Raw genomic sequence first — 15,390 nt, 5'->3', positions numbered from 1 at the left:
CTTCCCGCGCATATGGTGGATGGTTTCGAATGCAATCATTACATTATCCAGAATCGATATTCCCTGCACAAAAGCTGACTGTTCATGACCAATTAGTCGTGGGAGAAGTGACTTGAGCCGGTTAGCCAAAACCTTTGATATGATCTTGTAAATTACGTTGCAAAGTGAGATCGATCACTAAAAATTAATTATTTTTAAAGAGTGCATCAGTAGTGTTGAAGATGTCTTGAGTTAAAATTTAACCTTTATCAAACTATTCAGATGCTTTAATGACCATATGCAATTAACCTCTCCCAAACAAAGTGTAGTATTTTGTCCTCGCTTCCCTTCATAAACGGCGTCCGGCGACAAACCCTTTCTAGGCTTTGGTGCTCTGCTTGCTTCCCGAATTTTTTCTTTCATTTTCTCTGTGCCCAGAACCGGTCTTCTCTCCCTTCGTCTGAAACTCTTGCCGCGACTTCCCCTATTGCTCTCAGCTGATCTTTCTTGCTTTCTTCCCTCAGGTGAATTTGCTTTGTTCTGCTGTTGTCTTTTTATGGTGTTTCCATTTCTATTATTCTGAGTTCAGCTCAGTATTTTTCATGTGGGAGATCGTCAGAGGTTGTTCTTGCATTTCCTGAAACAGAATTTTTTTGTCAACTTTTCATCTCCATGATTATCAGACGTTGATTCGATTTCTCAATTATTTTGTTTTTAGATTTTTCTTTTTTATATCAATTTCCATGTCGGATATCGTCTGTGGTAGTTCTTGCATTCTAAAACCGAACCATTTAAAAAAAAAAAAAGTTTGCATGTTGGAAATTATCTGTGTCTGTTCTTGCATTGCCTCCAACCGGAATTAGGACTAGAAGGAAGAATTGATCTGCGGAGATACGAACTACTGCCTCGTTTTTTTTAATTAAGCAAATAGTAGAGTAAAATGAAGTGAAATTGGTGTTGCCATTTGGTTGTTAAGTACACTTATCGAATGATGACTAGATTCCATACCATCTAGGTTCCCTTTAATTATGAATTTGATCTTAATTAATTGGTACCTTAGCTTTGAAGTATTGAGAACGGGTTATTACTGCAGAAAATTGAAGTTTTATTTAGCAAAAGATTATAGCTATTAATTTATTGTTTGTATCCATATTACACTTTTCAAGTTACTTTAGTTAAACTTGAGTAAATTTCTTACATTTTTTACTAATTTTTTTGTTTCATTTTCTAAAATGATTTCCTTTTTTAAATTCCGGAAGTAAAGCAAGGGATTCGTCCTAGTAAAACACAAATTATAGAAGAAACAAAGAAACAAACTCTTCTGAAATCGCAGAAACAGAGTAAGAACGAAAACGTTAAAAAAGAAGCAGAAGAAAGGAAGAAGTAATGGGATGGATTGGGGATACGGTGGATTCTATCAAATCTATCCAGACCCGTCAGCTCCTCACTCAGGCTGTCAGTCTAGGTCAGTCTCTATTTCGATTCGATTTTATATGCATGAAAATTGCAGCTTATTCTTTTTGATGTTTTGAGTCATCTGGATACAAAGAATTCTGGTACTGAGAAAATTTGTGATTCAATTGCTTAATTTTGGGTTTTTGGCATGGGTAATATATGGTAAATGAATGGAAATATCAACTTGTCAGAGTTTGATTTTTTATTTATTTTTGAGGAGTTGAATTTGGCACGTTATTACTTTTGTTTTTCTCGTTTGTATTAATAGTTCATGTGGAAGGAATACTTGCCGTAGTTGAGCTTAATGTGTTGTATTCGTTTTAAAAGGGGGTTTGATGGTCATTCATGGGCTTTGATTAAACATTTATTTATTGAAGAGAAATGTAGCCATAACCTGATTAATGCAATATTCCATTGATCTATGAAACAATTTTCGAGTGAGACTAAGTCTTCATAGTTTCATTAAAAAAATTAAACTTGCTTAGTACATCAATTATAGTACAGTAATAAGCGATTTCTATGTGTTGTTTTAATGCAAATTGTAGCAGTCACACGTATATGCAATTTTAAGTAAATGAAAGTTGTTTGCTTGTGATTTTTGTCGATGCTATTGATGTGGCAGATATGAGCTGAAACAACTAAAATCATTGGCATTCCAGTTCTTCCATGGCTCAAAATTCTGATTGAAGTTATACTCTTTTTTTTTGGGAGAAATGATTGAAGTTATACTTAGTTCTAGTGTTTTGGTTTGTATAGATCATATTTCCTTCCCATTTCTTGACAAATTACTGACCAAAGGGAAAGAATGCAGTTTTTTGGCATTTTGCTGGTGCAATAGTTTGCTATTTTTTGCTGGTTGTATATGTTAGAGTATTACTTCAAGGATAATTGAGGTGCTACTTTGTCTATGCATATCGTTTGAATTGCCTCATCTACTGAATTTTTGTAGAATTTGCTTATTAAATATTGAAAGCCGTATTTCCAGAGAACACTAAAGAATTTTTTTTTTTTTTTTTTTTTTTTTTTTTCTGTTTGTGGTCTTGCCATCTGTTATTATATCTTGCTTTTTTTTTTTTAATTGTTAGTTTTCATATTAATTTCAGGAATGATTGTTACATCTGCTCTAATAATATGGAAGGCATTAATGTGCATCACGGGTAGTGAGTCTCCTGTTGTGGTTGTTCTATCTGGAAGTATGGAACCTGGCTTCAAGCGGGTAAGATAAAATAAATGGCTTGATTCTTATTGTCGTACTTGATTATTTTTCACCTATCTTATTGCCGTAGGCACTATCCAAATGTGGTTTGTTTGATGTTATCTATTAAACTTGCTCAGTGATAAAGCTGTGGAAATGAACTTTGATCTCTTCATAGCCATTCTTACATCCATGGGTATCTTTTATCTTGAAGTCGTCGAAAATTTTACTAGGTGACTGCCTATGTTGCCCGGACACGGATACGGATACGGTATCCGACACGGACACGGATACGGGAAACGTCATTTCTATATAACACAGGACACAGATACGTGGGGGACACGTGTAAATATTAAAAATATTGGAGCACATTTATAAATATTAAAAATATATTTTTATATATGATTTTTTGTAATATAACTAAATAAATACATATAAATTGTGAAAGATTGTTAGCAGCCCTATTTATATAGATGGATGGAGAAGTTTGAGAGTTTTTGTATTAATTAGGAGTTTCTGGCATTAATTCCCCCTGTCCTTTGGAGTTTCTGGCTCTCCAAATCTATTTTTCCTGGGACACGCGTATCCTTCACTGATACGCGTGTCCAACTTTCCGATATTACGGAAACGGCCCCGACACCGTGTCCCAGCCGTTTCCGGCCGTTTCCGTATCGGATACGTATCCGACACGCGATACGTTGGGTCTATGGTGTGTCCGTGCTTCAGAGGTGACTGCCAATATCTGTAGAGATTTGCTTAGTAAATGATGGATGATCTCTCTTGTGGCTTAATGGCCTTTGATGTTTCCATCACTACTTTATTAACTTTCTGACATGTCATAAACAATTATAAAGAGTTGCATTCTATAAATGACTGTGTCAGTGTCACAGTGAAATTTCAATGTGTTATTAGCACGTTGCTGATGAGTTCAAGTAGTACTTTTAAGTTTTAATAAAAGGGCGGCCCGGTGCACTACGCGTCCCCGCTAAGCGAGGGTCCGGGGAGGGGTCCCACCACAAGGGTATATTGGGGACAAGCCTTCCCTTGCCAATTTTTTTGGCAAGAGGCCGCTCCTAAGACTCGAACCCATGACCTCTCGGTCACACGACAACAACTTTTACTGTTGCGCCAATAAAAAGGGCGGCCCGGTCGCATTACGCGTCCCCGCTGAGCGAGGGTCCGGGGAGGGGTCCCACCACAAGGGTGTATTGGGGGCAAGCCTTCCCTTGCCAATTTAATTGGCAAGAGGCCGCTCCTAAGACTCGAACCCGTGACCTCTGGTCACACGGCAACAACGTTTTACCGTTGCGCCAAGGCTCGCCCTCTTACTGTTGCGCCAATATTTGCATTAAAATATAATATATTTCTCAACTTAATTTGTTGATTAGCCACTCACGTCAAATATTTTTTGGGAAATAGGGAGTAATATTGGCATTAGTTTTTTTTTTTAAATAATAATACTTTCAAAGTGATCTATGCGTCCCAACTTCATTAATTGCATTAATCTACTGCATTGGATGACTAATTATATTCACCTCACTTGCAGGGGGATATCTTGTTTTTACACATGAGTAAAGATCCTATTCGTGCAGGGGAAATTGTTGTTTTCAATGTTGATGTAAGTTAATTCCTTTTTTCTTGGATCTGTTTTGTTTTGTATCCGTTATCTTTCAATTTTGTGTTACAGATTGTTTGCCTATATTGAATGGCTGACAGACACAAATGAACTTCTGCTTTTGCTTGTAGAAGCAATAATAATAAAAGCTTTTATGTTTTTAACGTAAAGAAGTTCATAGTACAGCATGCCCACATGTTGATAATTTACTTTTACATATGACATGAGTGGGCAGAGTTCTGCTTTACTCCTTTTCAAGTTCTGTCGTTGAGAAATTTACCTTTATGAGCACTCATTATGTATATTTGGCGTTTCAGCATATAATTTAAGATACATGCTTACTCAAACTTTTTGTTATTAGATTTTCACTGATAACATTAGTACTTTGCTGTATATTCTGTTCTCATGGATTTTGGGAAATCATCAGTTGGTTGATTTTGTTAGATGTTTCATTTTGTATGCTCCTTTACACACCACAACCCCACTTCCCCAATCATTATTCCGTTGTTGTTTTCCTTTCAATTACTATGCGCATTCTGAAAAATCTGCTTTATTGATCAGGGCCGTGAAATTCCAATCGTCCATCGTGTAATTAAGGTAAATATTCTTGGCATTTGCATATTCAACCAAAAATTCCCTGCAACAAGCTGATTGTGTTACTATAGCAGTAAAATTCAAGTGATGCTATATCATTGAGCAGATGTTATGCCTGCTTTTGAATTAGGGTCTTCACCATTTTAAGGTAACGGTGTTTGAGGGTGGAGCAGGGCCTTGGTTTCAAATAGTCTTAATATTCAATTGTCATGCAGGTGCATGAAAGGGAAGATAGTAAGGAAGTTGATGTCCTCACAAAAGGTGCAAGCTTCTTGACTTAAGGATTAACCGTCTAAAATTACCAAATCGCTTCTTGATGATGTCACTAAAGTTCGTTTTTAGCAACAACTTCTTTGTTGTTGCCAAAAAGCGTATTAACTTATATTACCTCATTTTACAGGAGATAATAATTATGGGGATGATAGACTTTTATATGCTCAAGGTCAGCTCTGGCTGCAGCGGCGCCATATCATGGGCAGAGCTGTCGGGTAAAAGCTTTGGCCGTATTTGTTTTTCCCCTTCCTATTATCAGTTAAAGATGTGGAATAGCATGGATAGACTTGTAATGTTGCTTACGTCTTCTTCGTATTTCCAGGTTCTTGCCATATGTTGGTTGGGCGACAATTATCATGACTGAGAAGCCAATTATCAAGGTTTGTTTAATTTTGAATTTGGTAGATTAAATTGAAACAATGCTGGACTATTTGAATAGACCATTAATTTGAAAAATATTTGGTGTTGTTTTTGCAGTACATTTTGATTGGTGCATTGGGGTTGCTAGTAATAAGTTCAAAAGACTGAAAAATGTTGGACAAAAATTCCAAGTGAAGCATTTGAATAGAATTTGATGTTGCAATTTCATGAGCTGTTCAGAAGAAAATATGAATGTTATTGGATGAACTAAACTAAACTTTTTTAGATGATCATGCAAAGAATGGTTTAGTATTTAAAACAAAACAAAACCTTCATTTGTTAGAGATTTATTGCAGATGTTTTGGTCTTCAACCACTGTACTTGACAAACTTTGAGAATTCATCTAAACTTCAGAATTTGCCTTTCTTTTTATTGGATTATATTCTAAATATCATAAATCGAACACTATATAAGTATTTGCTAAGCAATGTTCTAAAATCAAGGAAAATTTGATGAAATCTAATAAAATCCACTAAAATTAATATTGAACTGATAATTCTTTTTTTATTATTATTTATAGGAATGCTAATATTTCATTGAGTAATAAGATTGCAAGTACAATGTGAAAACATTAAGGGTCCGTTTGGTATGACGTAATGTAATGTAATCAAACTTGTAATGTAATGTAATGGAATGGAATAGTGATTTTATTACCATGTTTGGTTGACAAACTAAAAAAGTGATGAAATTTAATTACCGTCACAATACTTATATTTGCTTAGTTAAAATGTAATTATAAAATTTTATTTATATAATTAAAATCATAAAAAAAAAACATGAAAATGTGAAAAATGAGAAAAACGCGAAAAACAGAAAACACCAAAAACATGAAAAAAAATGCAAATAAAAAAGACGAAAAACAAAAAAAAAAAATCATGAGGGGAATATTTCGTTACCTTTTTCGAGTTTTTCATTTTTCGTATTTTCGAGTTTTCACGTTTTTTTCATTTTTCATTTTTTATGTTTTTCTAGTTTTTTTGTTTTATCGTTTAATAAAAATTGTGCATAATAAGTATTAATAATAAAAATGTAAAAGCTAGTCGTAATGAGGATTCATTTCTATTATCTATGTATTGCTCATTACATGAATTTGTAAAGAAAGTGATGTATTTGTGATTCCATTACGACAAAAACAATATGACCTATCCAAACACAGTAATGAACCTCTATCGTAATGGGCATTCTATTACGACGTTCATTACGGCGTACCAAACGGGACCTAAGGAATAAACTTTATATATATATATATGCTAAGTTTAATATATGATCCACTAGGGCAAGAAAGCGACTAAAAAAGTGATTCGGGATATGAATGAAGGGCCCCAAGGCCCAGAAGGGTCCAAAGGCCCGAGCACCCTCTATAAATACACAGCTCATTTGGGAAGTAAGGACGGGTAACGCTCTCTAACTCTCATACATAAGATTAATACATTCTTGAGCTACTAACTGTCTTGATCGTCGGAGTGTCCGCAGGGACCCTTCCCGGCGCAGGGACGAACAACCAAAGAATCAGACCTCGTCAGCAAGGGCTCGGATCACTGTATTCGCATTCCCAGATTATTTGGTGCGGTGATCGTGGAATACACTTCAGAGCTTCAAACAAAATGCAGACTCCTACTGACTCCGCACTAACTGCAGTACCCGAAACAGGAGCAACCAGCTCCATGACGCACGCCGAAGGCGCGATCCCAAGCATTCCAATCTCCCCCAGAAACCTTGGGCCATTGATGGAGGAGGTAAGCCCTGAAGAAGAGGAGACCTTCAACACCACTCAACTCCTCAGCGCGATCCAAGGTTTTCAAACGACCCAGGCCGTACACACGGCGGCTCAAATGAAGATCATAGACCAGCAAAGAAATTTGCAGGAGGAGAACGCCAAAATCTGGCAATACCTTAAAGAGGCGGCAGAAATACAGAAAGAGGGAACTTTGCCAGAGCAGGCCGCAGGGCCGGAGGTCATCGCGGGAAGAGGAGCCGGGGCCGTTGTGATCAGTGAGGGCGAGGCGCGGTGAGAGGGGACTGCAGTCGCGAATGGCGAAGACTTGTTGGAACTAAGGATTCAACGTTTTCTCGACAAAAGGACCCTCGGGGGCGTGATGGGAGGGAGCATCACCTCTAGCAAAACACCACTGGTGCAAAGGATCATCGAGACGAGGTTCCCGTGCGACTGGAAAACTCCTCGACTGACCCAATATTCAGGGACCGAGGATCCCAACGACCATGTGGCATCGTTCATGAGCACCATCAATTTATACTCAAAGGATGAGGACATCATGTGCAAGGTCTTCCCCACCACCCTCTCATCATGCGCGCAGGAATGGTATCAGGGACTTGCCTCGGAATCAATTGATTCTTTTGATCTCCTAAAGGATCTTTTCCTCTCCCGGTTTGCCGCAGCAGCGAAGATCAGGAAGATCAGTTCGAACCTCAACGGGCTCAAGCAGCGAGCAAACGAGCCTCTGCGCAATTTCCTCTCAAGGTTTCATCACATGGCCTCACAAGTTAAAGGCTCAACCTGGAGGTGGCCCATGACGCCTTGGCAAAGGGACCACTTGCGAGCCTCTAAAGCAGAAATGTTTCCGAAAGATGCCAAGATCTTTCGAAGAGCTGATGACCATGGCACAGACGTTTGTCAGATATGATGATTGTGACCGGCCCGCCGGCTATGAGGAGACAGAAAGGGACAAAGCAAAGGGTGACACGCACAAGCAGGATAGAGGCAGGCCGATCCCGGGGCCGCGTGAGGAGGCCCGAGTCCGCACGGAGGCCCCGATGCCTTTTCCGGCCCGAACCGAGCGCGCCAACTCAGAGCGTAAGGGAGATCGATCCCGGGGTAAGGAAGTGCATTACGCTGTGTAGAATCAACCTCGCCGATTCACACAGCAAGTTTCGGCCAGCGACAAGGGCAAAACCCGGGCAGAAAAAGAGTACTGTAAGTATCACAGGTCTTCCGGACATTCCACGGAAAACTGCTATCAACTACAGAAGGAGATTGAGCGGATCACGGAGCAGGGCGCACCACCAAAGACGAGCGGGCAAAGGGAGCAGAGCCCGAAGCAGCGGGAAGCAGGGCGAGCAGAGGAGCCAAAGAGGCCAAGGTACCATGGGAAAATACACGTCATAAGGGAAGGAGCACCAGCGCTTTCCGCCCCACCCGAGAGCTCCCGTAAAAGGAAGGCGATCGGACAGACACTAACGGTGCAACCGCCACTCCGCACCAGCCATTCGGAGGCCCTTGTTGTCACCATCAGCATCGCAGGTTTTAAGACGCATCGAGTGCTGGTGGACACAGGGAGTTCGGTGAACTTGCTCAGCTGGGCGGCACTCCGCGCAATGAAGAATACTCGCACTACCCTCCGAGCCGGGACTTTCCCTTTGGTTGGCCTCTCAGAAATCGAAGTGCCGGTAAAAGGAGTAATCGCACTACCAACTATCTTCACCGAAGGGGTCGAGGAAATCGAGGATACCGCAGAGTGGGTGGTGGTCGATATCCCCCTGGCCAATAATGCCATCATCGGAAGACCTCTTCTGGCCGCCCTGAGGGCCACGGTGGATATCTCCGGACTATGCTTGACTCTGCCCCTTCCGCGTGGAAAGGTCACCATCCAAGGGGATCGTATGTTGGCCAAAAGATTGTAGTGGGAGGCGACTCAGCCTCGAACAGCGCTCTACCTGGAGGATGGTCTGATGGACATGAGGGGTTACAATCCCGTGCCCATTGAGCCAGTCGAGTCCTCGGGGACAACAAGATAGTGAAGATGGGGACGAGACTCGCTTCCCCGTTGGCCGAAGAGATCAAAGCGGTCCTAGCAGAGCATTCAGATGTGTTCGCCTGGTGCACCGAGGACATCACGGGGGTCTCATCGGATCAAGCAGTACACAAGCTGAGCATCGACCCCTCTGTCGAACCCGTGAAGCAAAGGATGTGAGTGCAGGCGAAGGACAAGCATGCAGCGGTAAGGGCAGAGATTGACAAACTCCTAGCTGTAAAGTTTATCTGCGAAGTCAACTATCCGGACTGGCTTTCTAATGTTGTACTTATAAAGAAAGCCAGCGGAAAGTACCGCATGTGTGTAGATTTTATGAATGTCAATAAAGCTTGCCCCAAGGATTCTTATCCGCTGCCTAATATAGATCAACTCCTAGATCAAACTGTCGGTCGCAAGATCTTGTCTCAGTTTGATGCCATCGCTGGTTTCCAGCAGATCCCTTTGGACCCAGCCGACGCTGAGAAAACCTCTTTCATTACGCACGAAGGCACATATTGTTACAATGTGATGCCTTTCGGGTTAAAGAATGCGGGGGCCACATACCAGCGTTTGGTAGATAAGATGTTCGCCCACCTCATTGGCAAGACGGTACAAGTGTATATCGATGACATGGTGGTCCTAAGCACCAAAGAGGGCGACCATCCGCAAGATTTAACAGAAGTGTTTAAAATCTTCAGAGCCTATAACCTCAAGCTAAACCCAGAAAAATGTTTCTTCGGAATTCGCAGTGGTAAATTCCTGGGTTGCGTGGTATCAGAGAAAGGCATCGAGCCTAACCCCGCAAAAATCGAGGCCATTCTAGCAATGGAACCACCGCGCGACCTGCAAGGGGTTCAAAGACTCAATGGAAGAATCATCGCTTTGGGACGTTTCATCTCCTGCTCGGCGCAGCGTTGTCTCCCCTTTTATAAAGCAATCAAGAAGGAGCATCCGTTTAGGTGGTCCACGGATTGCCAGGCCGCGTTCAATGCCATAAAGAGCTTCCTCGCAACACCCCCACTGCTCTCGGTGCCAAAACCAGAGCAGGACATTCACTTATACTTCACCATCACAGATGAAACAGTAGGAATCGTTTTAACTCAAGAAGAGGGGACGGAGCTTTTTCCAATCTACTTTCTGAGCAAAGTGCTAAAGGGAGCTGAGATCCGATACTCCGAGGTTGAAAAAGCCCTATTCGCCATCACTTAAGCTTCAGAGCGTCTGAGACCATATTTCCAAGCGCATATGGTTGTGGTCAGAACCAATTATCAGCTAAAAAAAACCGTCCAGAGACCAGAGGTTTCCGGTCGTATCACCAACTGGTCCGTTCGGCTCTCTCAGTTTGACGTACGCTTTGAGCCCCGCACGACGATCAAGGCTCATGCACTATCCGATTTTATCGTCGAATTCACCAGCTGTTCTATCACCAAACCTACGACAACAACAGCTCGAACTGACGACATCTGGACTATGAGCATAGATGGGTCCTGCGATCCAGGATAGGCAGGCGCTGGCATAGCCATTCAAGGACCCGGCAATCTCCACATGCGGTATGCCGTCCGACTCAATTTCCTAACCACGAATAATCAGGCCGAATATGAGGCCTTAATCGCCGCTCTTCGGCTGTCAAAAACAATAGTGAACGGACGGCTAACGATATGCTCGGACTCAAAGCTTGTCGTCAGCCATGTCAGCGGCACTTACAAGGCAAAGGACCCAACAATGTGCCAGTACCTGGCCCTGGCCACATCCCTGATCAATGACCTCAGGACAAAAGGAGTAACCCTTAACCTAGTGCTAGTACCGCGATAGGAGAACGAGGAGGCAGACGCTATCGCCGCTCTTGCAGCAGGCGAATGGTCCAATGACCCGCTCACCTTAATCGAAATCGCAGGCGCCCCGGCCATTCGCATCGAGAGCTCGCTGCAGATCGACTCAGCAAACGCCGCGGCAGGAGGATGGAGAAGCCCAATTATCAGATATCTTCAGAATGGGACACTCCCCGCAGATCGGACAGAGGCATCCCTCGTGGTCCGACGTTCTTGGCGTTATGCATTGCATGATGGCTTACTTTATCGCAAATCCGCCACACATCCCTGGTTGCGCTGTGTATCTGAGGAAAAGGGGGATCACTATCTTAAGGAAATTCACCAGGGAGTCTGTAGCTCGCATCAGGGTGCCCGAACAATTGCGAAGAAGGCCCGGCTCCAGGGGCTCTACTGGCAGACAATGGATTCCGACGCAATGCGTCTAGTCCGCAGTTGTCAGGCATGTCAACTACACGCCAATACTCATCACGCCCCGGCGGCTCTATTCAAAGGTATCATCACACCTTGGCCATTCGCGGTATGGGGCATCGACCTGCTCGGCCCTTTCCCGATGGCTTTGGCACAAAAGCGTTTCGTTGTCGTGGCGGTCGATCACTTTACCAAATGGATCAAAGCCAAAGCCCTTGCCAAGATAACCGCCGACAACGTTATCAGTTTCCTTAAGCGAGCAATCATATACCGATTCGGGGTCCCTCACTCCTTTATCACTGACAATGGGAAGCAGTTCGACTGCAGTCAGTTTCACGATTTTTGCACGGACTGGGGCATCAAGGGACGGTACACGTCGGTAGCTCACCCTCAGAGCAACGGCCTCACGGAGGTAAGCAACCGAACGCTCCTTCGAGGAATAAAAGCGCGTTTATCCGACCAAGGCAGGGCGTGGCCTGATCACATTACGGCAATCCTATGGTCATACCGCACCACCCCTCATACAGGAACAGGACACACTCCTTTTTTCCTCACTTATGGGGCAGAAGAAATGGCACCATCTGAAGTCATCCTTCGCTCCCCCGACAAACAAGTTTCGAAGAGGTCGACAACAGTGCGGAGCTCAGAGACGCCAGCGACCGACTAAAGGAGGAGCGCCTTAATGCTCTATTACATATCACGGCCCATAAGCAAAACATCGCGCGCTATCACAATAGAAGAGTTCGCCCTCGCACTTTTCAGGTCGGAGACCTTGTGCTCAGAGACGCCGCAGCTGCGCAATCCCCTTTAGCTCAAGGGAAGCTCGGCCAATCATGGGAGGGGCCGTACAAGATCGACACTGTTCTCCACAATGGGGCGTACAAGATCGCCTCTTTGGATGGGATGGTCTACGACAATAGCTGGAATATCCAAACGTTAAAGAAGTATTATCAATAGCTTGTACGCGAGAATCATGATTAATAAAGATATTTTGGTCTTTTCGTCTAACAATATCATTTTGTTAACGATTTTGGGCGAGCAGAACTCTGTCGCGTTCTCCGCCAACAAAACATTCAAATGTTATCAACAGGCTCTTCGATCATGTCGAACGCCTCCTACATCGTCTAACAATATCATATTGTTAACGATTTTGGGCGAGCAGAACTCTGTCGCGTTCTCCGCCAACAAAACATTCAAATGTTATCATCAGGCTCTTCGATCATGTCGAACGCCTCCTACATCGTCTAACAATATCATATTGTTAACGATTTTGGGCGAGCAGAACTCTGTCGCGTTCTCCGCCAACAAAACATTCAAATGTTATCATCAGGCTCTTCGATCATGTCGAACGCCTCCTACATCGTCTAACAATATCATATTGTTAACGATTTTGGGCGAGCAGAACTCTGTCGCGTTTTCCGCCAACAAAACATTCAAATGTTATCAACAGGCTCTTCGATCGTATCGAACGCCTCCTATATCGTCTAATAATATCATATTGTTAACGATTTTGGGCGAGCAGAACTCTATCGCGTTCTCCGCCAACAAAACATCCAAATGTTATCATCAAGCTCTTCGATCATGTCGAACGCCTCCTACATCGTCTAAACGATATCATATTGTTAACGATTTTGAGCGAGCAGAACTCTATCACGTTCTTCGCTCCATTTAACATACAAATAATATCATAAGACTCCTCGAGCATCCGAATATAACATCCGAATGTTGTCATTTGAGCATCTCCACATAACATTCAAGTGTTATAATAGGGCTTCTCAAGCACCTCGAACGTTTGCAACGTCATCCGACTTTCCATTTATCGATAACGATTATCTCTTTTCTCACTAGCTAAATTTTCTCCATGTAATACCGTCGGCATAAACTTTTTGAAATCTTCGCCAACAAAGCGGATAGATTCAGATAAACTCAGAAACTACATAAACAAGGTCAACTGAATATCAAACTACTACAACAAGATCACTCCTGCTACAAAGAGCCATTACAAACATACCTACGGCTGCCACGAACGCATAAATAAACCCAACAACATTCAGATAGATCGAAGACAATCAGGGTTCGGGATAGCTTCCTCGTCCATCAAATCTTGATGCATCGCTCTCCAGTCCACACACTCATCGGTATTATGACCGTTCTCCCTATGGTATAAATAGGCTTTGCCCACATGTGTCACACGGTCATTAGGATTAGCAGGAACGAGACCAAGACTACCCTGCCTCGCGAACTCCAAGAAAACCACACTTCGAGGTTTGATGGGATCGACGAACGTCGGTCCATACGGACGCGTCGGTGAAGCATGGCGCCCTACTCGTCGATACTCCGTCTCGTGAGGCAAGATTATCACCCTTTCCATTTCATCAGCTAGAAGCCTTTTTATCCAGGAAGGATGCGGATTGAGCACCGAAGCGACGGTTTCATCGGGATGGAGATACCCGATGCCCTCATGAGACCATATTTTCTTTTCTGTCGAAGAGAGCGCGCTAATAGCTACCTCATAGGAATCGGTGACAGATCCAGTATAGGGAACGAAGTTCTCACTCTCCACTTTCCTCCTTTGAGAGGCCTAGTCCCGGTTCATCCAAACAGGGGACGAATACCTCACATTCCTTTCCAGATCGTGCTCCTCAGATGGAGGATAGTAGACATAGGGATGGGGCATCGCTGATATTGCCTTTTGCACCTCCAACACACGGGCTGGATCGACAACGTCCCGAAGCGACATTTCTCCGCGAAGATTAGTTAAGGAAGAAAAAGATAAGACAAAAGAGAAATTGCAAGTCCACAAAAAAAAAAATCCGGCTCCTATTTATAGCAAGACGGAGAAAAGACGTGAAAGACATCACAATGAACTCCAATCAAATCAACATGCAGGATAATAATCAAAATACCACAAGATCACAAAAAAGATTCAGATTGTACGGGTCATCATTACATCTTTGAAAGCAAAATGAGCAAAGTACAACTGCCTACTACTACTTCTTGAAACGACCACAGAATTCGACAGCCTTCGCCTGAGCAGCTTTGTCATACACATTCGGAGCAAAGATCATCTCCGGAGGAACCTCATAACCTGCGGAGTAAGCAGCAGTGATCAGCATCATACGATCCAGCTTTATGAGTTTCTCCTCGCGCTGACCAGCGAGAGCGCGAAGATCAGCAGCTTCCTTCCGCGGGACTTCCAGTTGTTGCCGAAGGGAGTCGTTCTCCACAGACACCACTGCCGCCTGTCCCATTTTCTCCTTCAAAGTCTCCGCCACTCGGCGAGTCCACCCAACCGCCATCCTGAGCAACACCCTGTACGCACAAATCTCCTCGACATCTTGTGTCAACCTCTTGGCGAGCTCCACTCGATCGACCGTCTCTACTTTCAGTTTCTCGGACAAAACGATAATCTCGGCCCCACGATGTTCCAGAAGCTCCCCCGCAGCTACCAGTTTCTTATTTGCATCCTCGAGATCGCCAACAGATCTCCGCAGAGCGTTTTCCATATCACGAAAGACTTGATCATCATTAACGTACATGTCAAAAACCCTGGTTGCATTCTGGATAGACTGCATAAGATAACACAAGTTAAACACGAAAATCATGAAAGACAAATCTAGGAAAACAGTGCGGATAAGAAAACCCACCACACAAAGGGCCGATAGGGTTTCCAGGCCCAGGTTCATTTTTGAAACCCCATCCATCCGCTGATGCTCCCCGGGAACCCTGGCAACACGAGCCATCGCGCGAGCTAGATCGGAGGTCATCATATCGGAGTGCACCGATAAATTCATGACATAGTCCCTGAAATTGGAAATTTTTGTTTCCATCCTCTTAACCATTTCCGGATGATCTTCTACCCGATCCGGCACG

The 15,390-nt window shown here is 43.2% G+C and overlaps 1 protein-coding gene across 2 annotated transcripts; it reads left to right on the top strand.

Annotated features, from left to right (window-relative positions):
* The first annotated feature begins 223 nt into the window (after positions 1 to 223).
* LOC136205738 (uncharacterized) lies at positions 224 to 5,897 on the top strand. 2 transcript variants are annotated; one of them, XM_065996492.1, is made up of 9 exons: positions 224 to 503; positions 1,239 to 1,444; positions 2,538 to 2,650; positions 4,176 to 4,247; positions 4,806 to 4,841; positions 5,054 to 5,099; positions 5,239 to 5,326; positions 5,434 to 5,491; positions 5,589 to 5,897. In XM_065996492.1, the coding sequence occupies exons 2-9, from the start codon at positions 1,366 to 1,368 to the stop codon at positions 5,637 to 5,639; spliced, it is 543 nt and encodes a 180-aa protein (XP_065852564.1). In that variant the 5' UTR covers positions 224 to 503; positions 1,239 to 1,365; the 3' UTR covers positions 5,640 to 5,897. The 2 variants fall into 2 exon arrangements, with proteins under 2 accessions (XP_065852564.1, XP_065852557.1); XM_065996485.1 differs by having other exon boundaries at positions 226 to 503; positions 1,244 to 1,444.
* Positions 5,898 to 15,390: the final 9,493 nt, after the last annotated feature.

This window comes from Euphorbia lathyris, chromosome 1 (genome assembly GCF_963576675.1).
Source record: "Euphorbia lathyris chromosome 1, ddEupLath1.1, whole genome shotgun sequence".
NCBI lineage: Eukaryota > Viridiplantae > Streptophyta > Magnoliopsida > Malpighiales > Euphorbiaceae > Euphorbia > Euphorbia lathyris.
This window is presented reverse-complemented; position numbering and strand designations above follow the sequence as displayed.

Bases quoted from the DNA above. Each gene is read 5' to 3' on its own strand.
- LOC136205738 (XM_065996492.1), top strand. From the start codon at position 1,366: ATGGGATGGATTGGGGATACGGTGGATTCTATCAAATCTATCCAGACC. The intron at 1,445-2,537 runs GTCAGTCTCTAT...TATTAATTTCAG, and splicing joins CACTCAGGCTGTCAGTCTAG to GAATGATTGTTACATCTGCT. The intron at 4,248-4,805 runs GTAAGTTAATTC...TTTATTGATCAG, and splicing joins TTGTTGTTTTCAATGTTGAT to GGCCGTGAAATTCCAATCGT.